The 25855-nt window shown below is 42.8% G+C and overlaps 1 protein-coding gene across 1 annotated transcript in view; it reads left to right on the top strand.

Annotated features, from left to right (window-relative positions):
• The window catches only part of POLRMT (RNA polymerase mitochondrial), a 367345-nt gene that overhangs the window by 92928 nt on the left and 248562 nt on the right, over positions 1 to 25855 (top strand). The window contains exon 5 of the mRNA XM_053702843.1: positions 17872 to 18055. Coding sequence (XP_053558818.1) covers positions 17872 to 18055 — 184 coding nt within the window. The remainder of the gene's footprint in view (positions 1 to 17871; positions 18056 to 25855) is intronic.

Genomic DNA, 25855 nt, shown 5'->3' on the forward strand with positions numbered 1-25855 from the left:
GGACATCATCCCGTTTGCTCGGTTCCACCTCAGACCTCTGCAGTTAAACATGCTCAGGCAATGGAACGGAGATTATGCGGACTTGTCTCCTTGAATACTACGCGAGCAGGAGACAAGGGATTCTCTTCAATGGTGGTTGTCTCTGGATCATTTCTCCCAGGGAACCTACTTTCGCAGACCATCTTGGGTGATTGTGACAACAGACGCCAGCCTTCTAGGATGGGGAGCAGTCTGGGGCTCCCTAAAGGTTTAGGGAGTTTGGACTCAGTCAGAGTCTGTTCTGCCTATAAACATTCTGGAGCTGAGCGTGATCTTCAATGCTCTTCTGGCCTGGCCCCAGTTAGCCTCGGTCCAGTTTATCAGGTTCCAGTCGGATAATATAACTTCAGTGGCTTACATCAATCATCAGGGAGGAGCGAGGAGTTCCTTAGTGATAACAGAGGTGACCAAAATAATTCAGTGGGCGGAAGCCTATTCTTGCTGTCTGTCGGCAATCCACATTCCAGGGGTGGACAACTGGGAGGCGGACTTCCTGAGCAAGCAGACCTTTCATCCAGGGGGAGTGGGAACTCCATCCGGAAGTGTTCTCCAGCCTGATTCTCAAGTGGGGTCAGCCGGAGTTAGCTCTCATGGCATCTTGACAGAATGGCAAGCTCCCGAGGTACGGGTCGAGGTCAAGGGACCCTCAGGCGGTACTGATATGCCCTGGCGGTACCTTGGACCTTCAATCTAGCATACCTTTTTCCTCCGTTGCTCTTCTTCCTCGGGTCATTTCTCGAGTCAAGCAGGAGAGGGTCTCGGTGATCCTCATTGCACCGGCTTGGCCTCACAGGATTTGGTATGCAGATCTGGTGGACATGTCGTCTCTTCCACCTTGGAGACTTCTGTTGAGGAAGGACCTTCTAATTCAAGGACCCTTCCTTCACCCAAATCTAGTTTCTCTGAAGCTGACTGCTTGGAGATTGAAGGCTTAATTTTATCTGGTTCCGTTATTTTAAGGGTTAAAGCTTCCAAATTTGGTGTGCAATACTTTTAAGGCTTTAAGACACTGTGGTGAAATTTGAACAATTCCTTCATACTTTTTCGCAATTGCAGTAATAAAGTGTGTTCAGTTTAAAATTTAAAGTGACAGTAACGGTTTATTTTAAAACGTTTTTTGTACTTTGTTATCAAGTTTTTGCCTGTTTAACATGTCTGAACTACCAGATAGACTGTGTTCTGAATGTGGGGAAGCCAAGGTTCCTTCTCATTTAAATAGATGTGATTTATGTGACACAAAATTTAGAGAAAATGATGCCCAAGATGATTCCTCAAGTGAGGGGAGTAAGCATGGTACTGCATCATCCCCTCCTTCGTCTACACCAGTCTTGCCCACACAGGAGGCCCCTAGTACATCTAGCGCGCCAATACTCCTTACTATGCAACAATTAACGGCTGTAATGGATAATTCTATCAAAAACATTTTAGCCAAAATGCCTACTTATCAGCGAAAGCGCGACTGCTCTGTTTTAGAAAATACTGAAGAGCATGAGGACGCTGATAATATTGGTTCTGAAGGGCCCCTACACCAGTCTGAGGGGGCCAGGGAGGTTTTGTCTGAGGGAGAAATTTCAGATTCAGGGAAAATTTCTCAACAAGCTGAACCTGATGTGATTACATTTAAATTTAAATTGGAACATCTCCGCGCTCTGCTTAAGGAGGTGTTATCCACTCTGGATGATTGTGAGAATTTGGTCATTCCAGAGAAACTATGTAAAATGGACAAGTTCCTAGAGGTCCCGGGGCCCCCCGAAGCTTTTCCTATACCCAAGCGGGTGGCGGACATTGTAAATAAAGAATGGGAAAGGCCCGGTATACCTTTCGTCCCTCCCCCCATATTTAAAAAATTGTTTCCTATGGTCGACCCCAGAAAGGACTTATGGCAGACAGTCCCTAAGGTCGAGGGGGCGGTTTCTACTCTAAACAAACGCACCACTATACCCATAGAAGATAGTTGTGCTTTCAAAGATCCTATGGATAAAAAATTAGAAGGTTTGCTTAAAAAGATGTTTGTTCAGCAAGGTTACCTTCTACAACCAATTTCATGCATTGTTCCTGTCACTACAGCAGCGTGTTTCTGGTTCGATGAGCTAGAAAAGGCGCTCAATAATAATTCTTCTTCTTATGAGGAGATTATGGACAGAATTCATGCTCTCAAATTGGCTAATTCTTTCACCCTAGACGCCACTTTGCAATTGGCTAGGTTAGCGGCGAAAAATTCTGGTTTTGCTATTGTGGCGCGCAGAGCGCTTTGGTTAAAATCTTGGTCAGCGGATGCGTCTTCCAAGAACAAATTGCTTAACATTCCTTTCAAGGGGAAAACGCTGTTTGGCCCTGACTTGAAAGAGATTATCTCTGATATCACTGGGGGCAAGGGCCGCGCCCTTCCTCAGGATAGGTCTTTCAAGGCCAAAAATAAACCTAATTTTCGTCCCTTTCGCAGAAACGGACCAGCCCCAAGTGCTACGTCCTCTAAGCAAGAGGGTAATACTTCTCAAGCCAAGCCAGCCTGGAGACCAATGCAAGGCTGGAACAAAGGAAAGCAGGCCAAGAAACCTGCCACTGCTACCAAGACAGCATGAGATGTTGGCCCCCGATCCGGGACCGGATCTGGTGGGGGGCAGACTCTCTCTCTTCGCTCAGGCTTGGGCAAGAGATGTTCTGGATCCTTGGGCACTAGAAATAGTCTCCCAAGGTTATCTTCTGGAATTCAAGGGGCTTCCCCCAAGGGGGAGGTTCCACAGGTCTCAATTGTCTTCAGACCACATAAAAAAACAGGCATTCTTACATTGTGTAGAAGACCTGTTAAAAATGGGAGTGATTCATCCTGTTCCATTAGGAGAACAAGGGATGGGGTTCTACTCCAATCTGTTCGTAGTTCCCAAAAAAGAGGGAACATTCAGACCAATCTTAGATCTCAAGATCCTAAACAAGTTTCTCAAGGTTCCATCGTTCAAAATGGAAACTATTCGAACAATTCTTCCTTCCATCCAGGAAGGTCAATTCATGACCACGGTGGATTTAAAGGATGCGTATCTACATATTCCTATCCACAAGGAACATCATCGGTTCCTAAGGTTCGCATTCCTGGACAAGCATTACCAGTTTGTGGCACTTCCGTTTGGATTAGCCACTGCTCCAAGGATTTTCACAAAGGTACTAGGGTCCCTTCTAGCGGTGCTAAGACCAAGGGGCATTGCAGTAGTACCTTCCTTGGACGACATTCTGATTCAAGCGTCGTCCCTTCCTCAAGCAAAGGCTCACACGGACATTGTCCTGGCCTTTCTCAGATCTCACGGGTGGAAAGTGAACGTAGAAAAAAGTTCTCTATCTCCGTCAACAAGGGTTCCCTTCTTGGGAACAATAATAGACTCCTTAGAAATGAGGATTTTTCTGACAGAGGCCAGAAAATCAAAACTTCTAGACTCTTGTCAAATACTTCATTCTGTTCCTCTTCCTTCCATAGCGCAGTGCATGGAAGTAATAGGTTTGATGGTAGCGGCAATGGACATAGTTCCTTTTGCGCAAATTCATCTAAGACCATTACAACTGTGCATGCTCAGTCAGTGGAATGGGGACTATACAGACTTGTCTCCGACGATACAAGTAGATCAGAGGACCAGAGATTCACTCCGTTGGTGGCTGTCCCTGGACAACCTGTCACAGGGGATGAGCTTCCGCAGACCAGAGTGGGTCATTGTCACGACCGACGCCAGTCTGGTGGGATGGGGCGCGGTCTGGGGACCCCTGAAAGCTCAGGGTCTTTGGTCTCGGGAAGAATCTCTTCTTCCGATAAATATTCTGGAACTGAGAGCGATATTCAATGCTCTCAAGGCTTGGCCTCAGCTAGCAAAGGCCAAGTTCATACGGTTTCAATCAGACAACATGACGACTGTTGCGTACATCAACCATCAGGGGGGAACAAGGAGTTCCCTGGCGATGGAAGAAGTGACCAAAATCATTCAATGGGCGGAGACTCACTCCTGCCACTTGTCTGCAATCCACATCCCAGGAGTGGAAAATTGGGAAGCGGATTTTCTGAGTCGTCAGACATTTCATCCGGGGGAGTGGGAACTCCATCCGGAAATCTTTGCCCAAATTACTCAATTGTGGGGCATTCCAGACATGGATCTGATGGCCTCTCGTCAGAACTTCAAGGTTCCTTGCTACGGGTCCAGATCCAGGGATCCCAAGGCGACTCTAGTAGATGCACTAGTAGCACCTTGGACCTTCAAACTAGCTTATGTATTCCCGCCGTTTCCTCTCATCCCCAGGCTGGTAGCCAGGATCAATCAGGAGAGGACATCGGTGATCTTGATAGCTCCTGCGTGGCCACGCAGGACTTGGTATGCAGACCTGGTGAATATGTCATCGGCTCCACCATGGAAGCTACCTTTGAGACGAGACCTTCTTGTTCAAGGTCCGTTCGAACATCCGAATCTGGTCTCACTCCAACTGACTGCTTGGAGATTGAACGCTTGATCTTATCAAAGCGAGGGTTCTCAGATTCTGTCATTGATACTCTTGTTCAGGCCAGAAAGCCTGTAACTAGAAAAATTTACCACAAAATATGGAAAAAATATATCTGTTGGTGTGAATCTAAAGGCTTCCCTTGGGACAAGGTAAAAATTCCTAAGATTCTATCCTTTCTTCAAGAAGGTTTGGAGAAAGGATTATCCGCTAGTTCCTTGAAGGGACAGATTTCTGCCTTGTCTGTGTTACTTCACAAAAAGCTGGCAGCTGTGCCAGATGTTCAAGCCTTTGTTCAGGCTCTGGTTAGAATCAAGCCTGTTTACAAACCTTTGACTCCTCCTTGGAGTCTCAATTTAGTTCTTTCAGTTCTTCAGGGGGTTCCGTTTGAACCCTTACATTCCGTTGATATTAAGTTATTATCTTGGAAAGTTTTGTTTTTGGTTGCAATTTCTTCTGCTAGAAGAGTTTCAGAATTATCTGCTCTGCAGTGTTCTCCTCCTTATCTGGTGTTCCATGCAGATAAGGTGGTTTTACGTACTAAACCTGGTTTCCTTCCGAAACTTGTTTCTAACAAAAACATTAACCAGGAGATAGTCGTGCCTTCTTTGTGTCCGAATCCGGTTTCAAAGAAGGAACGTTTGTTGCACAATTTGGATGTTGTTCGTGCTCTAAAATTCTATTTAGATGCTACTAAGGATTTTAGACAAACATCTTCCTTGTTTGTTGTTTATTCTGGTAAAAGGAGAGGTCAAAAAGCAACTTCTACCTCTCTCTCTTTTTGGATTAAAAGCATCATCAGATTGGCTTATGAGACTGCCGGACGGCAGCCTCCTGAAAGAATCACAGCTCATTCCACTAGGGCTGTGGCTTCCACATGGGCCTTCAAGAACGAGGCTTCTGTTGATCAGATATGTAAGGCAGCGACTTGGTCTTCACTGCACACTTTTACTAAATTTTACAAGTTTGATACTTTTGCTTCTTCTGAGGCTATTTCTCCAACATAGGTGTGTCCGGTCCACGGCGTCATCCTTACTTGTGGGATATTCTCTTCCCCAACAGGAAATGGCAAAGAGCCCAGCAAAGCTGGTCACATGATCCCTCCTAGGCTCCGCCTACCCCAGTCATTCTCTTTGCCGTTGTACAGGCAACATCTCCACGGAGATGGCTTAGAGTTTTTTAGTGTTTAACTGTAGTTTTTCATTATTCAATCAAGAGTTTGTTATTTTCAAATAGTGCTGGTACGTACTATTTACTCAGAAACAGAAAAGAGATGAAGAATTCTGTTTGTATGAGGAAAATGATTTTAGCAACCGTAACTAAAATCCATGGCTGTTCCACACAGGACTGTTGAGAGCAATTAACTTCAGTTGGGGGAACAGTTTGCAGTCTCTTGCTGCTTGAGGTATGACACATTCTAACAAGACGATGTAATGCTGGAAGCTGTCATTTTCCCTATGGGATCCGGTAAGCCATGTTTATTACGATTGTAAATAAGGGCTTCACAAGGGCTTATTTAAACTGTAGACTTTTTTTGGGCTAAATCGATTGATATTAACACTTATTTAGCCTTGAGGAATCATTTATTCTGGGTATTTTGATTTAATAATATCGGCAGGCACTGTTTTAGACACCTTATTCTTTAGGGGCTTTCCCAAAGCATAGGCAGAGTCTCATTTTCGCGCCGGTGTTGCGCACTTGTTTTTGAGAGGCATGGCATGCAGTCGCATGTGAGAGGAGCTCTGATACTTATAAAAGACTTCTGAAGGCGTCATTTGGTATCGTATTCCCCTTTGGGTTTGGTTGGGTCTCAGCAAAGCAGATACCAGGGACTGTAAAGGGGTTTAAAGCTTAAAACGGCTCCGGTTCCGTTATTTTAAGGGTTAAAGCTTCCAAAATTGGTGTGCAATATTTTCAAGGCTTTAAGACGCTGTGGTGAAAATTTGGTGAATTTTGAACAATTCCTTCATGTTTTTTCGCAATTGCAGTAATAAAGTGTGTTCAGTTTAAAATTTAAAGTGACAGTAACGGTTTTATTTTAAAACGTTTTTTGTACTTTCTGATCAAGTTTATGCCTGTTTAACATGTCTGAACTACCAGATAGACTGTGTTCTGAATGTGGGGAAGCCAGAATTCCTATTCATTTAAATAAATGTGATTTATGTGATAATGACAATGATGCCCAAGATGATTCCTCAAGTGAGGGGAGTAAGCATGGTACTGCATCATTCCCTCCTTCGTCTACACGAGTCTTGCCCACTCAGGAGGCCCCTAGTACATCTAGCGCGCCAATTCTCCTTACTATGCAACAATTAACGGCTGTAATGGATAATTCTGTCAAAAACATTTTAGCCAAAATGAACCCTTGTCAGCGTAAGCGTGGCTGCTCTGTTTTAGTTACTGAAGAGCATGACGACGCTGATATTCATATCTCTGAAGGGCCCCTAACCCAATCTGAGGGGGCCAGGGAGGTTTTGTCTGAGGGAGAAATTACTGATTTAGGGAACATTTCTCAGCAGGCTGAATCTGATGTGATTACATTTAAATTTAAATTGGAACATCTCCGCATTTTGCTTAAGGAGGTATTATCCACTCTGGATGATTGTGAAAATTTAGTCATCCCAGAGAAACTATGTAAAATGGACAAGTTCCTAGAGGTGCCGGGGCTCCCAGAAGCTTTTCCTATACCCAAGCGGGTGGCGGACATTGTTAATAAAGAATGGGAAAGGCCCGGTATTCCTTTCGTCCCTCCCCCCATATTTAAAAAATTGTTTCCTATGGTCGACCCCAGAAAGGACTTATGGCAGTCAGTCCCCAAGGTCGAGGGAGCGGTTTCTACTTTAAACAAACGCACCACTATTCCCATAGAGGATAGTTGTGCTTTCAAAGATCCTATGGATAAAAAATTAGAAGGTTTGCTTAAAAAGATGTTTGTTCAGCAGGGTTACCTTCTACAACCCATTTCATGCATTGTCCCTGTCACTACAGCCGCATATTTCTGGTTTGATGAACTGCTTAAGGTGCTCGATAGTGACTCTCCTCCTTATGAGGAGATTATGGACAGAATCAATGCTCTCAAATTGGCTAATTCTTTCACTCTAGACGCCTCTTTGCAATTGGCTAAGTTAGCGGCTAAGAACTCTGGGTTTGCTATTGTGGCGCGCAGAGCGCTTTGGTTGAAATCTTGGTCGGCTGATGCGTCTTCCAAGAACAAGCTACTAAACATTCCTTTCAAGGGGAAAACGCTGTTTGGTCCTGACTTGAAAGAGATTATCTCTGATATCACTGGGGGTAAGGGCCACGCCCTTCCTCAGGATCGGCCCTTCAAGGCAAAAAATAGACCTAATTTTCGTCCCTTTCGTAAAAACGGACCAGCCCAAGGTGTTACGTCCTCTAAGCAAGAGGGTAATACTTCTCAGGCCAAGCCGGCTTGGAGACCAATGCAAGGCTGGAACAAGGGAAAGCAGGCCAAGAAACCTGCCACTGTTACCAAGACAGCATGAAATATTGGCCCCCGATCCGGGACCGGATCTGGTGGGGGGCAGACTCTCTCTCTTCGCTCAGGCTTGGGCAAGAGATGTTCTGGATCCTTGGGCGCTAGAAATAGTCTCCCAGGGTTATCTTCTGGAATTCAAGGGACTTCCCCCAAGGGGGAGGTTCCACAAGTCGCAGTTGTCTTCAGACCACATAAAAAGACAGGCGTTCTTACATTGTGTAGAAGACCTGTTAAAAATGGGAGTGATTCATCCTGTTCCATTAAGAGAACAAGGGATGGGGTTCTACTCCAATCTGTTCATAGTTCCCAAAAAAGAGGGAACGTTCAGACCAATCCTAGATCTCAAGATCTTAAACAAATTTCTCAAGGTCCCATCGTTCAAGATGGAAACCATTCGAACTATCCTTCCTTCCATCCAGGAAGGTCAATTTATGACCACGGTGGATTTAAAGGATGCGTATCTACATATTCCTATCCACAAGGAACATCATCGGTTCCTAAGGTTTGCATTCCTGGACAAACATTACCAGTTCGTGGCGCTTCCTTTCGGATTAGCCACTGCTCCAAGGATTTTCACAAAGGTACTAGGGTCCCTTCTAGCGGTGCTAAGACCAAGGGGCATTGCAGTAGTACCTTACCTGGACGACATTCTGATTCAAGCGTCGTCCCTTCCTCAAGCAAAGGCTCACACGGACATTGTCCTGGCCTTTCTCAGATCTCACGGCTGGAAAGTGAACGTGGAAAAGAGTTCTCTATCCCCGTCAACAAGGGTTCCCTTCTTGGGAACAATTATAGACTCCTTAGAAATGAGGATTTTTCTAACAGAGGCCAGAAAAACAAAGCTTCTGGACTCTTGTCGGATACTTCATTCCGTTCCTCTTCCTTCCATAGCTCAGTGCATGGAAGTGATCGGGTTGATGGTGGCGGCGATGGACATAGTTCCTTTTGCGCGCATTCATCTAAGACCATTACAACTGTGCATGCTCAGTCAGTGGAATGGGGACTATACAGACTTGTCTCCGAAGATACAAGTAAATCAGAGGACCAGAGACTCACTCCGTTGGTGGCTGTCCCTGGACAATCTGTCTCAAGGGATGATGTTCCACAGACCAGAGTGGGTCATTGTCACGACCGACGCCAGTCTGATAGGCTGGGGCGCGGTCTGGGGATCCCTGAAAGCTCAGGGTCTTTGGTCTCGGGAAGAATCTCTTCTACCGATAAATATTCTGGAACTGAGAGCGATATTCAATGCGCTCCAGGCCTGGCCTCAGCTTGCGAGGACCAGGTTCATACGGTTTCAATCAGACAACATGACGACTGTTGCGTACATCAACCATCAGGGGGGAACAAGGAGTTCCCTAGCGATGGAAGAAGTAACCAAAATTATTCTTTGGGCGGAGTCTCACTCCTGCCACCTGTCTGCTATCCACATCCCAGGAGTGGAAAATTGGGAAGCGGATTTTCTGAGTCGTCAGACATTGCATCCGGGGGAGTGGGAACTCCATCCGGAAATCTTTGCCCAAGTCACTCACCTGTGGGGCATTCCAGACATGGATCTGATGGCCTCTCGTCAGAACTTCAAAGTTCCTTGCTACGGGGCCAGATCCAGGGATCCCAAGGCGGCTCTAGTGGATGCACTAGTAGCACCTTGGACCTTCAAACTAGCTTATGTGTTCCCGCCATTTCCTCTCATCCCCAGGCTGATAGCCAGGATCATGCAGGAGAGGGCGTCGGTGATCTTGATAGCTCCTGCGTGGCCACGCAGGACTTGGTATGCAGATCTGGTGAATATGTCATCGGCTCCACCTTGGAAGCTACCTTTGAGACGAGACCTTCTTGTTCAGGGTCCGTTCGAACATCCGAATCTGGTTTCACTCCAGCTGACTGCTTGGAGATTGAACGCTTGATTTTATCGAAGCGAGGATTCTCAGATTCTGTGATCGATACTCTTGTTCAGGCCAGAAAGCCTGTGACTAGAAAGATTTACCACAAAATTTGGAAAAAATATATCTGTTGGTGTGAATCTAAAGGATTCCCTTGGGACAAGGTTAAGATTCCTAGGATTCTATCCTTCCTTCAAGAAGGATTGGAAAAAGGATTATCTGCAAGTTCCCTGAAGGGACAGATTTCTGCCTTGTCGGTATTACTTCACAAAAAGCTGGCAGCTGTGCCAGATGTTCAAGCCTTTGTTCAGGCTCTGGTTAGAATCAAGCCTGTTTACAAACCTTTGACTCCTCCTTGGAGTCTCAATTTAGTTCTTTCAGTTCTTCAGGGGGTTCCGTTTGAACCCTTACATTCCGTTGATATTAAGTTATTATCTTGGAAAGTTTTGTTTTTAGTTGCGATTTCTTCTGCTAGAAGAGTCTCAGAATTATCTGCTCTGCAGTGTTCTCCTCCTTATCTGGTGTTCCATGCAGATAAGGTGGTTTTACGTACTAAACCTGGTTTCCTTCCAAAAGTTGTTTCTAACAAAAACATTAACCAGGAGATTATCGTACCTTCTCTGTGTCCAAAACCAGTTTCAAAGAAGGAACGTTTGTTGCACAATTTGGATGTTGTTCGCGCTCTAAAATTCTATTTAGATGCTACAAAGGATTTTAGACAAACATCTTCCTTGTTTGTTGTTTATTCAGGTAAAAGGAGAGGTCAAAAAGCAACTTCTACCTCTCTCTCTTTTTGGATTAAAAGCATCATCAGATTGGCTTACGAGACTGCCGGACGGCAGCCTCCCGAAAGAATCACAGCTCATTCCACTAGGGCTGTGGCTTCCACATGGGCTTTCAAGAACGAGGCTTCTGTTGATCAGATATGTAGGGCAGCGACTTGGTCTTCACTGCACACTTTTACCAAATTTTACAAGTTTGATACTTTTGCTTCTTCTGAGGCTATTTTTGGGAGAAAGGTTTTGCAAGCCGTGGTGCCTTCCATTTAGGTGACCTGATTTGCTCCCTCCCTTCATCCGTGTCCTAAAGCTTTGGTATTGGTTCCCACAAGTAAGGATGACGCCGTGGACCGGACACACCTATGTTGGAGAAAACAGAATTTATGTTTACCTGATAAATTTCTTTCTCCAACGGTGTGTCCGGTCCACGGCCCGCCCTGGTTTTTTTAATCAGGTCTGATATTTTATTTTCTTTAACTACAGTCACCACGGTACCATATGGTTTCTCCTATGCAAATATTCCTCCTTAACGTCGGTCGAATGACTGGGGTAGGCGGAGCCTAGGAGGGATCATGTGACCAGCTTTGCTGGGCTCTTTGCCATTTCCTGTTGGGGAAGAGAATATCCCACAAGTAAGGATGACGCCGTGGACCGGACACACCGTTGGAGAAAGAAATTTATCAGGTAAACATAAATTCTGTTTTTTGGGAGAAAGGTTTTGCAAGCCGTGGTGCCTTCCATCTAGGTGACCTGATTTGCTCCCTCCCTTCATCCGTGTCCTAAAGCTTTGGTATTGGTTCCCACAAGTAAGGATGACGCCGTGGACCGGACACACCTATGTTGGAGAAAACAGAATTTATGTTTACCTGATAAATTACTTTCTCCAACGGTGTGTCCGGTCCACGGCCCGCCCTGGTTTTTTAATCAGGTCTGATAATTTATTTTCTTTAACTACAGTCACCACGGTATCATATGGTTTCTCCTATGCAAATATTCCTCCTTTACGTCGGTCGAATGACTGGGGAAGGTGGAGCCTAGGAGGGATCATGTGACCAGCTTTGCTGGGCTCTTTGCCATTTCCTGTTGGGGAAGAGAATATCCCACAAGTAAGGATGACGCCGTGGACCGGACACACCGTTGGAGAAAGTAATTTATCAGGTAAACATAAATTCTGTTTTTTCTTCCACAGGTCCATGTGAGGGAAGATGCCTCTCTAACCTAGTGATCTGCCTGGCAGATTTCATGGAGGTAAGTGCTGATATTTTTTTTTCTGGGACTATGTAGGAAAAATATGGCACTTTAAGGTACATTTGATGGAACACAAGAGAAATTCTCCTATAGAATTATGGGATAATGTTAAAAAGGGCAATATTTGCAGGCACTGGGGACGAGGAGATATAGGCTCAATCTCTGGTGTGTTTTCACTTACTCCTGGCAGCTTTACTTCAGAGTACATTTTGCCGTCCGGGAGGTTAATTTTGATACGCCCACGATGGGTGGGGCTACCTGAGGCGGCAAGTTTCTGTTGCGCGCCTTTTCCCCTTCACTTCCTGTGTTCCGGAGGGGAGACAGTGGGATTGCAGCTTTGTAAGCAGTGCTACAGTTGCCGGACTGCGTTTTACAGTGCTATAAGTTGAGTCCGGAATTCTTCTAGCAGGATATTTGTCTCCGTTGTCAGCAAGGCAGATAGGCACCTCAGCAAAGCTAAGCTGAGGTGTAGAGGTTGTCCGGAGTGTTTGTGACAGTTTATTCAATTTCTTGCCGAAATAATAAAGCAGTTACTTTTTAAAATTTAAAGAGACAGTATCGGTTTTTGTGTGTTAATTTCAACTTAAAATATAAGTTTATTTAATTCTAATTTGTTCAATTTTGAGTAAAGATGGACAAAGAGGCCCTGCCAAAATGTTACTTGTTCTTTATGTTTTGATGCTAACGTGGAACCACCAATCCCTTTCTGTTCCTCATGTATGCAGGGAAAACGCTGCAGGGAAAACGCAAGCGGAAATGTAAAGAATCAGTGAGTAAGGTTTCTGACATAGTCGTGGCTATTCCTAATGTTCCCTCCCAGAAATCTGAGGAGGAGGATACTTCGGTAGCATCTGAGGGTGAAATCTCAGATTCACAGTGTAATTCCTTCTTCTGATGCTGAAGTTGTATCCTTAAGGTTTAAGCTAGAACACCTCTGTTACTTAAGGAGGTTTTGGCTACCTTGGATGACTCCGACACTACGGTCGTAGTCAATCCTAAGAAATCTAGCAAGCTAAACAAGTATTTTGATGTACCCTCCATGGTGGAGGTTTTCCCTGTACCTGATCGGGCTACAGAGATTATTGCTAGGGAATGGGAGAGACCTGGTATCCATTTTTCTCTATCCCCTATTTTTAAGAAGAGGTTCCCTATTGCTGACTCTATCAAGGTGTCTTGGCAGACGGTTCCCAAGGTGGAAGGGGCAATTTCCACTTTGGCTAAGAGAACCACTATTCCCATAGAGAATATTTGTTCCTTTAACCCCTTGAGCTATCGACGGCTCTGAGCCTTCGCAGAGTTTACCACTCTGGTGCTAACAATGGCTCAGAGCCGTCGCTAGCACTCTTCCACCTTGAGGGAGATCTGTGGGCTCCCACCCATTCGGGCCTGCATAGTGACAGGCATCGCTGGGGCTTCACATTTTGCACGGTGACGTCACCATGCAACTTTATTAAAAATGTACAATACAAAGTATAGGGAAAGGGAACATGCTGCTTAAAAGTCTATCTCAGACATCTAAGCAGCTACAGACCCCCAAGACCCACCGTTAGAAAGGTAATCGCCTAACCTTTCCAACAGTGTAAGTCTTGGGGATCTTGAAAAAAAATACAAAAGTTAAAAAAAACAAAAAGACCTTTCCTCCCAGGGGCAGGTTTCTGCTCTCAATATTATCTGTAGACCAGATAAAAAGAGAAGCGTTCTTACACTGTGTCCGAGACCTTTCCGACCTGGGAGTGATAGTTCCTATACCACTGCAGGAACAGGGTCTGGGATTTTACTCCAATCTGTTCGTGGTTCCCAAAAAAGAGGGAACCTTCAGACCAATTTTAGACCTCAAAAGTCTAAACAAGTTCCTCAGAGTACCGTCCTTCAAGATGGAAACTTTTCGTACCATTCTTCCCTTGGTTCAAGAGGGTCAATTCATGACGACAGTAGATTTAAGGGACCTGCATGTTCCCATCCACAGGGATAATCACAAGTTTCTTAGGTTTGCATTTCTAGACAAACATTTCCAGTTTGTGGCTCTTCCATTCGGCCTTGCCACAGGTCCAAGAATTTTTTCAAAGGTCCTGGGATCCCTGTTGGAGGTGCTCCGGTTGCGGGGCATTGCAGTGGCGCCTTATCTGGACGACATTCTGGTTCAGGCTCCATCCTTTCAACAAGCGAACTCCGACACGGAGATGTTGTTATCCTTCCTGCGTTCTCACGGGTAGTGTTCTTGAGAACCATAATAGATTCCCTATCGATGAAAATTTTTATGACAAAAGTCAAAAAATCTAAGATCTTTGACTCTTGTCTGGCCCTCCATTCCTCTCCTCGGCCATCAGTGGCTCAATGTATGGAGGTGATCGTTCTGATGGTAGCTTCTATGGACATCATTCCGTTTGCCCGCCTCAGACCTCTGCAATTATGCATGCTCAGGCAGTGGAACGGGGATTACGCGGATCTGTCTCCGCGATTACATCTGGATCAGGTGACGAGAGATTCTCTTCCTTGGTGGTTGTCTCAGGCTCATCTCTCCCAGGGAACCTGCTTTCGCAGACTCACCTGGGTGATTGTGACAACTGCTGGGTTGGGGAGCAGTCTGGGGCTTACTAAAGGCTTAGTGGACATGGACTCTGGAGGAGTCTGTTCTCCCCATAAACATTCTAGAGTTGAGGGCAATCTTTAATGCTCTTCTGGCCTGGCCTCAGCTTCAGCCTGGTTTATCAGGTTTCAGTCAGACAACATAACCTCAGTGGCTTACATCAACCATCAGAGAGGAACTCTGAGTTCCTTGGCCATGTCAGAGGTGGCCAAGATTATTCAGTGGGCGGAGACCCACAACTGCTGTCTATCTTCGATCGACATTCTAGGAGTGGACAATTGGGAAGCGGATTTTCTGAGCAGACAGACCTTTCACCCGGGGGAGTGGGAACTTCATCCAGAAGTGTTTGCCAACTTGGTTCTCAAATGGGGACAGCTGGAGCAGGATCTCATGGCATCTCGACAGAATGCCAAGCTTCCGAGGTATGGGTCGAGGTCAAGGGATCCTCTGGCTGTACTGATAGATGTTTTGGTGGTTCCTTGGAATTTCAGTCTAGCATACCTATTTCCTCCGCTCTCCTTCGATGGGTTATTGCTCGAATCAAGCAGGAGAAGATGTCGGTGATCCTCATTGCACAAGCATGGCCTCACAGGATCTGGTATGCAGACCTAGTGGAGATGTCATCTCTCCCACCTTGGAGACTCCCACTGCGGTAAGAACTTCTACTTCAAGGGCCCTTCCTTCACCCAAATCTCGTTTCTCTGAAGCTGACTGCTTGGAGATTGAACGCTTAATTTTATCTAAGCGGGGATTCTCTGAGTCGGTCATTGAGACCATGATTTAAGCTCTTAAACCTGTTACCCGAAAGATTTACTATAAGAAGATATGGCATAAATATCTATATTGGTGTGAATCTAGAGGCTACTCTTGGAGTAGAGTTCGGATTCCTAGAATTCTGTCCTTTCTCCAGGAAGGTTTGGAGAAGGGTTTATCGGCAAGTACTTTGAAGGGTCAAATATCTGCTTTGTCTATTTTGTTATATAAGCGTCTGGCGGATGTACCAGATGTGCAATCTTTCTGTCAGGCCTTGATCAGAATCAGGCCTGTGTTCAAACCTGTTACTCCTCCCTGGAGTCTTAACCTTGTTCTTAAAGTTCTTCAGCAGGCTCTGTTTGAGCCTATGCATTCCTTAGATATTAAGATGCTATCTTGGAAGGTTTTATTTCTTGTTGCAATTTCTTCTGCTCGTAGAGTATCAGAGCTCTCAGCGTTGCAGTGTGATTCCCCTTACCTTATTTTTCATTCGGATAAGGTAGTTTTACGTACTAAGTTAGGGTTCCTCCCTAAAGTGGTTTCAGATAGGAACATTAATCAAGAAATTGTTGTTCCTTGTGTCCTAACCTGTCCTCTCATAAAGAACGTCTGCTGCACAACCTAGACGTGGTGCGTGCGTTGAAATTCTACAGGCGACTAAGGAATTTTGTCAGTCTTCTGCTCTGTTTATTGTTTTCTCTGGGAAACGTAAGGGTCAGAAAGCTACGTCTACTTATCTATCTTTGTGGCTGAAGAGTATAATTTGCTTGGCCTATGAAACTGCTGGACAGCAGCCTCCTGAGAGAATCACGGCTCATTCTACGAGAGCTGTTTCCTCTTCCTGGGCATTCAAAAATGAATCTTACAGATTTGCAAGGCTGTAACTTTGTTCTCTCTACACACTTTTTTTTTTTTTTTAATTCTATAAATGTGATACTTTTGCCTCTTTTTTAAAATTCTATAAATGTAATACTTTTGCCTCTTTTGGGAGAAAGGTTCTTCAAACAGTGGTGCCTTTCGTTTAGGTTCCTTATCTTGTCCCTCCCTTATCATCTGTGTCCTCTAGCTTGGGTATTGACTCCCAATAGTAATTAGAGAGGATCCATGGACTCACCGTGTCAAACAAAATTTATGCTTACCTGATAAATGTATTTATTTCTTGACACAGTGAGTCCACAGCCCACCCTGTTTTCTTTAGGCAGTTTTTTGGTGTTTTAAACCTCAGGCACCTCTGCACCTTGTTACTTCCTTTCTCTCCTTTTACTTCGGTCGAATGACTGGGGTTGGAGGGAAGGGAAGTGATATTTAAAAGCTTTGCTGTGGTGCTCTTTGCCGCCTCTTGCTGGGCAGGAGTGATATTCCCAATAGTAATTGGAGATGATCCGTGGACTCACCGTCAGGTAGGAATAAATTTCATTTTTTCTAAGTTTTACAAATTTTATGTTTTTGCCTCAGCTGAGGCGGCTTTTGGGTGAAAAGTGCTTCAAGCGGTGGTGCCTTCAGTTTAGGTCTGCCTGCCTTGATTTGTCGCTCTCTGTTCATTCTTTGTCCTCTTTAGCTTGGTTATTGGTTTCCCAACAGTAATGAATTAATTTGTGAACTCTCACTGCCATTAGAAAGAAAACAAAATTTATGCTTACCCGATTAAATTATTTTCTTTCTTGGTAGTGAGAGTCCATGATTAATTAATATGCGGCAGCAGTTGTTTTTTCCGGCATCTCTATACCCCTAGTGTTACTCTTCACTTTTCCTTCTCCTCTGCTTAAATTAGTGGGTAGGAAGGTGAATTGGGAGGGATACTTAATGCTTTGCCTGGGGTGTCTTTGCCTCCCCCTGGTGGCCAATTGTTAAATTACCAACAATAATGAATGAATTTGTGGACTCTCACTGCCATAAAAGAAAAGCATTTATCAGGTAAGCATACATTTTGTTTTTATACTTAGTAGGTAGTGATGCACCAAAATAAAAATTCTGGACCGAAGCCGAACCCGAAAATCCTTTTTTTGCATAATTAGACAAATGAATGAATCTGAATTGAAAACCTTCAAGCCAAAAAAAAAAAAAAGCCCACACTTTTATTGAAAGTAACACATTAAAATTGGACAAACATATCTTAAAACAATAATATGCTACACAATAATTTTACCAAGAAAAAAAAAAAAACAGGCAAAAAATGAAAATGCCATTTTCGGCCAAAATGTTTCTGCAACCAAAATTTCAGTGCATCCCTACTTAAAACAATATTAAATATCAATATACTGTATTATTCTTTATTTAGTTCTATGTAGCAGAATCAGATTTAACAGTTTTTTTTTTTTGTTTTTTTTTACCAATTATCCAAATAAAGTATAGTCATAGAAATCTCATTATATGCAAAACAGTAAGTCAAGTAATGAACTTAAACAGCAGCTCTAGGCTAGCATCAAATTTGAAACATGCTACACAATAATTTTACCGAAAATAACAGGCAAAATAACCGAAAACCGAAATAGCCAAAAATACAATTTTTGGCCGAAACGTTTCTGCGGCCAAAATTTCGGTGCATCCCTATTAGTAGGTGATAAGTGGAGAGAATAGTCTTACTATAAGCATTGACAAATGACTCTTTCTGCCTAGGTGTTTGAATCAAATGAAGAAAGACGGCTTTTCCACTGACCAGCTGTTTCAGGATTATCCATACCAAGATGACGAGAAAGACATGGTGCTTAAAGCCTTGAACACAGTCAACCCACACTTTGAGCCGCCCACTAGACCGAAAATCACCTGCAACTCCCCTCTTGTTGCTGAATTTTACAGTAAGGTGAGGGAAGGTGCAGTATCTAGAGTATATTTACCCTAACATTGAAAACAGTGGTGCTTAGTTATAAAGTGCCTTCCTTTTGTAAAAATGAACATTCTCTATATTATTAGATTGCATGTGTGTTGCAGCTCCTCAAAGTTTGAAATGATATTATTTTCAAGGCACATTTTCAAGGAAGTTTAAAGAGACACTGAACCCAAATTCTTTCTTTCGTGATTCAGATAGAGCATGAAATTTTAAGCAACTTTCTAATTTACTCCTATTATCAAATTTTCTTTATTCTCTTGGTATCTTTATTTGAAATGCAAGAATGTAAGTTTGGATGCTGGCCCATTTCTTTCATGTAATTGGCAAGAGTCCATGAGCTAGTGACGTATGGGATATACAATCCTACCAGGAGGGGCTAAGTTTCCCAAACCTCAAAATGCCTATAAATACACCCCTCACCACACCCACAATTCAGTTTAATGAATAGCCAAGAAGTGGGGTGATAAGAAAGGAGCGAAAGCATCAACAAGGAATTGTAATAATTGTGCTTTATACAAAAAAAACCCAAAACATAACCACCACAAAAAAGGGTGGGTCTCATGGACTCTTGCCAACATGAAAGAAATGAATTTATCAGGTAAGTTCTTACATAAATTATGTTTTCTTTCATGTAATTGGCAAGAGTCCATGAGTTAGTGACGTATGGGATAGCAAATACCCAAGATGTGGAACTCCACGCAAGAGTCACTAGAGAGGGAGGGATAAAATAAAGACAGCCAATTCCGCTGAAAAAACAATCCACAACCCAAATCAAGTTTTTTTTTTTTTTTTTATTGAATATTTTTTATTGAGACAAACAGAACAGTGTAAAGTATAACAACTCCACAAGAGTATGTGCATAGGAATGACAAACATATGAAGGTAAACAATAGATCTTAGACATTGGTGAGATAAAAATTAGCTTGCTCTTTCCACATACGTAATTTTTCTTCTGTTGGAGAACTTGAAGGTGGGGTTGCTCAGGCAGAAGTATAGGTTCTCTTTTTAATATTATATAGGATATTATGAATATAAGTTAACAAAGTTATATCCCTATTTCATAATGAGATAGGACAGTAAAGTCACTCCCTGGAGACTGAAGTAAGTTTTGAGTAATAATATGGTGAGAGATCTGCTAGTCTACTGGTGGCAAAAGATATATTTAACTAGTAGCTGGTGAGAATTTTTGGATTAATCATGGGATCTGTATCGGTGTAGGGATATAACTTAACAAGAATATTGTGAGAGAAAGAAAGATTACAGCGGACAAGAGCCGCTTGAATTTAAGGAAAATGGGTATAGGACCCAGTATGGGGGGGGAGGCGGAGCTATGATAGGATTCTCTATATGGAGTGCAACTGGTATAAAAGTAGATAAGTATAGAAGGTGAGGCAGTCAAACCTAATAAATACTCTAACCATATATTTGAAGTCTAAAGGGCAAGGGAGGGAAGCTTGCTGGTGCATACCTAAATATTACCTAATCTCGGCCATGGTGGATTTGTAGAGACTTACACAACAAGGGATAATGGGTACATTCAACCAAGACAAAGTCTCTAGGGTGGTAGATATTAATACCTGTAGGCCTAAAAATACATTATTGATAAACAAAGTCTCATGCCAGACGAGGTGTCTTTATAGTGGCTTAGTAGTGGGCTGTTTTATAATCTCTGATGTGAGAGGTCTGGAGTGATTTAGTTGCGTAAGGCATCTTTAAATCTCAGCAAGGAAACTAGACTAGCTGTTATACATATAGCCTAGCATTGCTATAAGGACAAAACTACGCCATATGGTATATATAGAAGATAGTACCTCGGTTACTGAGATGGGACCACTTCGGATGAGCTAGAGTAAGGAAAGCAAAGGCCCATATGGCTATACAAAATGCAATATAACATTACCTAGGTGTATAAAGAAAAATATTAACTGCAGTTAGAGCTGGGGGCCATTAATGTGGATATTGAGAGCCGTGTCCTGGCTAGAACTGAACACATTGTGCTATACCTAGATGTAGGACTTTTCAATTATTAGTCAGAGTATATAGTAATAGGTATTGAGCAGTAGGCTCTAGCAGGTCTCTCATAGAGGCTATATGAAAGCTTTAAAGTGATATTAAGTTGAGATCAGGACCTCAATGTTACAGCTACTATAGATGAGGGGTATTATTTGTCTCTCCCCCCAGGGGTTGTTGTCTCCACCGGACACAGACGGGAAAGGGAAGTTGGGTATGACCCGCCCTGACAGACAGGGTGGGAAAGGGTGGGAAAGGGTGGGGGGAGATATCGTTCCTAACTTTCTATTTTAGCAGGTAGTTTAACCCTACATGGCATGAAAATAGTGATTTGTAAGAAAGCTATCAGGATACTCTTCCTGTAAATTGAGTTTCCTATTACATAACAGAGTATACAGCATACAGTAAACATTTCTGATAGAGAACCATTCTCTATCCTGTAATGGGGAAATGACAAGATTAGGCTGCCGTTCCAATTAATTCATGTTAAACTAGCTATATATTGGGCATAATAGATTTTGTCTAACTGGACAAGCAATTAATTAAAAAAACTTATAAGAGGAATAACCAGATCCTCCAACTGTGTAATACTAGATTTTTTTTTTTTTTTTTTGTTTAAACCAAATGAGCTAGAGCTGTTACAGGAACTGTTAACACCTGCAAAGGAAAAAACAAACAAACAAAAAGTCTCAGTCTTAGATCTGCTCCTGAGAGATGGGATGCTGCAGGGGGTATCACCCGATGCCCAACTTGTAAGAGAACATAGTCACAGGGGCTCCGGGAACTCTCACCTCTAGGACAAGTAGTTTTTTCCATCTTCCTGGGACTGTGGAGGGTCTCATGTAATATGTAACTGTCCGGAGGCCAAGGGGACCCCGCAACTTTAATCAGTCCTCATATGGCAATGAGACGGATATAGGTAAGTCGGTAGGGGTTAAGGCTGAAAACCTGCAGTGTATTAGGCTGGATTCTGCGGCTATGGTCGATCTACTGCCTCGACTAGCCCAAGCCTCTGAATAGGGGCCAAATACCAGATTGTCTGTACCTCGAAGAACGGTATCTCCAAGGCCTAGCTCACTTCTAGACTGGATCAGATGTCCTCCAGCTGTCGGCCACATCACCGGAAGGCCAGATGACAGTTTCATTGGGTCTAACGGAAAGCCGCTACCAGGACTCGACTCTGCTTTGTAACTTGGTCGCTTCTTCACCCGGTCCTGTAAGGAAGGACTGACATGCTGTGTGGCTGTGGGAGTTAGGTCCTCCGACTCTCTTGCAGGCGGCTTGGCTCTTGCTATTGCGTCACACAGGCTTGAGGAGGCCTGCACTAACAAATATTCCGTGTCTCCGGGTGTAGGGCTGAGGATTGTCACAAGAGAGACAAACTGTCTGTCCATCTTGTTGGCCAGAAGTCGTAACAGATCCACTACTGTGTCGGTCATCTTAAGGTATGACTGGGTATCCTGGTTGTTAGTTAAGGGTGTTTCTCCGCTGCAAAACCAGGGAGCCCAGCCTGGGGGATCGCTGATCTTGCAGTATGTAACCCCTAGTATACTTGGGGACCGGGGAGTAGGCAGATTAAGTTTGCTGTAGTCGTCAGTCACAATCTTTCTGCTTAGGGCACTATGCTCCACGAGGCCTGCAAAATGGCAGCGCTCTATACTGACTGTGCATGAGCTGTGGGTGGTATAAGAAAGCTCCGTACAGGCAAGCTTAGAACCTTTCCTCTCCACCATGTCTTGTAGTACTAATCTCTTATAGTATTAGAGACCAGTTTTGTGAGTTCTTAGGCGATACTGAGCGGTCTGATTATTAATTTAAGAAAAAATATGAAGAGAGCTCTGAGTGTGCGACCGCTCAGTTGCCTGGCTTGCTCTGCCCCCCCCCCCCCCCAAATCAAAAGTTTTAATCTTTAGAATGAAAAAAACTGAAATTATAAGCAGAAGAATCAGACTGAAACAGCTGCCTGAAGTACTTTTCTACCAAAAACTGCTTCTGAAGAAGAAAAAACATCTAAATGATAGAATTTAGTAAAAGTATGCAAAGAAGACCAAGTTTGCTGCTTTGCAAATCTGATCAACAGAAGCTTCATTCTTAAAAGCCCAGGAAGTAGAAACTGACCTAGTAGAATGAGCCGTAATCCTTTGAGGCGGGGATTTACCCGACTCCACATAAGCATAATGAATCAAAAGCTTTAACCAAGACGCCAAAGAAATGGCAGAAGCCTTCTGACCTTTCCTAAAACCAGAAAAGATAACAAATAGACTAGAAGTCTTTCTGAAATCTTAGTAGCTTCAACATAATATTTCAAAACTCTGACCACATCCAAAGAATGTAAGGATCTTTCGAAAGAATTCTTAGGATTTAGGACACAAGGAAGGAACAATAATTCCTCTATTAATGTTGTTAGAATTCACAACTTGAGGTAAAAATTTAAAGAAAGACAGCAAAACCACCTTATCCTGATGAAAAATCAGAAAAGGAGACTCACAAGAAAGAGCAGATAATTCAAAAACTCTTCTAGCAGAAGAGATGGCCAAAAGAAACAATACTTTCCATGAAAGTAATTCAATGTCCAAAGAATGCATATGCTCAAACGGAAGAGCCTGTTAAGCCCTCAAAACCAAATTAAGACTCCAAGGAGGAGAAATTGGCTTAATGACAGGCTTGATATGAACCAAAGCCTGAACAAAACTATGAATATCAGAAAGATTAGCACTTTTTTCTGTGAAACTGCAAGTTCCTTGAAAGGACAAATCTCTGCTCTTTCTGTGCTGACAAAACCTTATCAAGAAATTATAAAATCCTAGGCATTCTAAAAGAATGCCAAGAGAAATTATGAGAAGAGCATCATAAGATGTAAGTCTTCCAAACTCGATAATAAATCTTTCTAGACACAGATTTACGAACCTGCAACATAGTATTAATCACTTAGTCAGAGAAAACTCTATGACTAAGCACTAAGCGTTTTAATTTCCATACCATCAAATTTAATAACTTGATTTCCTAACGGAAAAACGAATCTTAAGATATAAGGTCTGGCCTAAATGGAAGTGACCAAGGTTGGCAGCTGGACATCCGAACAAGAACCATATAACAAAACTTGAGCGGCCATGCTAGAGCCACCAGCAGCACAAACGATTGCTCCATGATGATTTTGAAAAATCACTCTTAAAAAGAAGAACCAGAAGGAGCAAAAATATAGGCAGATTGATAACTCCAAGGACGTGTCAATACATACACTGTTTCCGCCTGAGGATCCCCGGACCTGAATAGGTACCTGGGAAGTTTTCTTGTTTAGATGAGATGCCATCAGAACTATTACTGGAAACCCTCACATCAGAACAATTTGAAAAAAACACATCTGGGTAAAGAGACCATTCTCCCGGATGTAAAGCTTCATTGACAGAGATAATCTGCTTCCCAATTGTCTAAACCTGGGATATGGACCGCAGAAATTAGACAGGAGCTGGATTTAGCCCAAGCAAGTATCCGAGATGCTTCTTTCACAGCCTAAGGACTGAGCCTGAGGACTGAGTCCCACCCTGATGATTGACATACGCCACAGTTGTGACATTGTCTGTCTGAAAAACAATAACGTCTCTCTCTTCAAAAAGAAGCCAAAAACTGGCGAACTCTGAGAATGCACGGAGTTCCAAAATATTGAATGGTAATCTCGCCTCCTGAGATTTCCAAACCCCTTGTGCTGACAGAGATCCCCAGACAGCCTCCCAACCTAAAAGACTTGCATCTGTAGTGATCAAGGTCCAGGTTGGATGAATCGAAGAGACCCGTAGAACTATATGATGGTGATCTAACCACCAAGTCAAAGATAGTTGAACATTGGAATTTAAAGATATTAAAAATGATATCCTAGAATCCCTGCACCATTAATTCAGCATAAAAAGCTGGAAAGGTTTCATATGAAAATGAGCAAAGGGAATTGAATCCAATGCTGCAGCAATGAGACCTAAAACTTCCATGCATATAGCTACTGAAGGAAATAATAGAGACTGAAGGTTCTGACAAACTGAACTCAATATAATTGTCTCCTGTCTGTTAGAGACAAAGACATTGACACAATCTATCTGGAAACCTAAAAAAGGTGACCCTTGTCTGAGCAACCAAGGATCTTTTGATAAAAAGATCCTCCAACCATGTCTTAGAAGAAACAACAAAAGTTGAATTGTATGAGATTCTGCAGAACGAAAAGACTGAGCCAGTACCACGAGATCGTCCAGATAAGGAAACACTGAGAACCTTGAAAAGATTCTCAGAGCTGTCGCTAGACCAGAAGGAAAAGCAACAAATTTGTAATGCTTGTCAAAAAAAGAGAATCTCAGAAAATGAAAAATAATCTGAATCAAAACAGAAGAAGATATGCATCTATTGTATCTATTGTAAACAAATAATGCCCTTACTGACCAAAAAGGCATAATGGACCATATAAACACCATTCTGAAAGAAGGAACTCTTATATGACAAATCAAAAAGATTTTCTATCTTTGGGACAATGAATAGTTTTGAACAAAACCCCAAACCCTGTTCCTGAAATGGAACTGGTATGAATACCCCAGATAACTCCAGGTCTGGGCAGCGCCTTGAGACCCCAACGGGTAACCAGCCGCGCCTCACAAGTACCCAACACATACAGGTCTGAAACATACTTCAGAAAAGTGTGAGCCTTTACTGGAATAGCTGGAATATGCTAGAGAGAAAAAAACTTCTAACAGGCGGTTTTACTCTGAATCCTATTCAGTACCCCAATCTAAGAAGTTTGGACCGAATTGAACCAAACAAATTTTAAAAAAAGTCAAAACCTGCCCCTTACCAGCTAAGCTGGAATAAAAAACTGCACCTACATGCAAATTTGGGGGGCTGACTTTGATCTTTTAAATAGCTTAAATTCATTCCATGTTGAAGAAAGCTTCCAATTATAAATATGTTACTTGGGGAAGAATTTGGATTCCGTTCCTTATTAAGAACAAACTAATATAAGCTTAAGATTTACTCTTAGAACTCAATCTTGAAGCAACAAAAAACTCCCTTCCCCAGAGTAACAGTTGGAAAAAATTGAATCCAATTGAACCAAATAATTGATTACCTTGGAAAAAAAGAAATATGAATTTTAGAAATCAAATTAGCATTCCAAGATTAAGTCACAAAGTTCTAGGTAAAAATAGCTAAAGACATAGATTAAACCTCAATTGTGAAAATATAAAAAAAAAATGGCAACACAAATGAAATTATTAGCATGTTGATCAACTTAACAATGCTAAAACAAATCATAATCCGATACTTGTTGCACTAAAGTATCCAACCAGAAAGTTGAAGCATTTGCAACATCAGCGAAATAAATTGCAGGCCTAAGAAAAGGACCTGAAATAATATAATTTTCCTTAAATAAGATACAAGTTTCCCATCTGAAGGAAAAAAATAAATACTATTTTCTATAGGAATAGTAGTACGTTTAGCAAGAGTAGAGAGAGCCCCATTAACTTTGGGAATCTTCCTCAAAACTTTAAACTAACTGCCGGCAAAGGATACAATTTAAAAACCTTAAAGAAGGAATAAAAGAAGTCCCAGGCCTATTCCATTCCCTAGTATCATGAACTGGGGAAAAAACCTCTGAAGAAACCACAGGAGGTTAATGAGCAGAATTTAAATGTTAGCTAGTCTTAAATCAAAAGAACTAGACTCATCAATACCCAATATAATCAATACCTTTTCAGCAACGAATGTACTCTATTTAAAAATAAAAAAGTA

This window comes from Bombina bombina, chromosome 2 (genome assembly GCF_027579735.1).
Source record: "Bombina bombina isolate aBomBom1 chromosome 2, aBomBom1.pri, whole genome shotgun sequence".
NCBI lineage: Eukaryota > Metazoa > Chordata > Amphibia > Anura > Bombinatoridae > Bombina > Bombina bombina.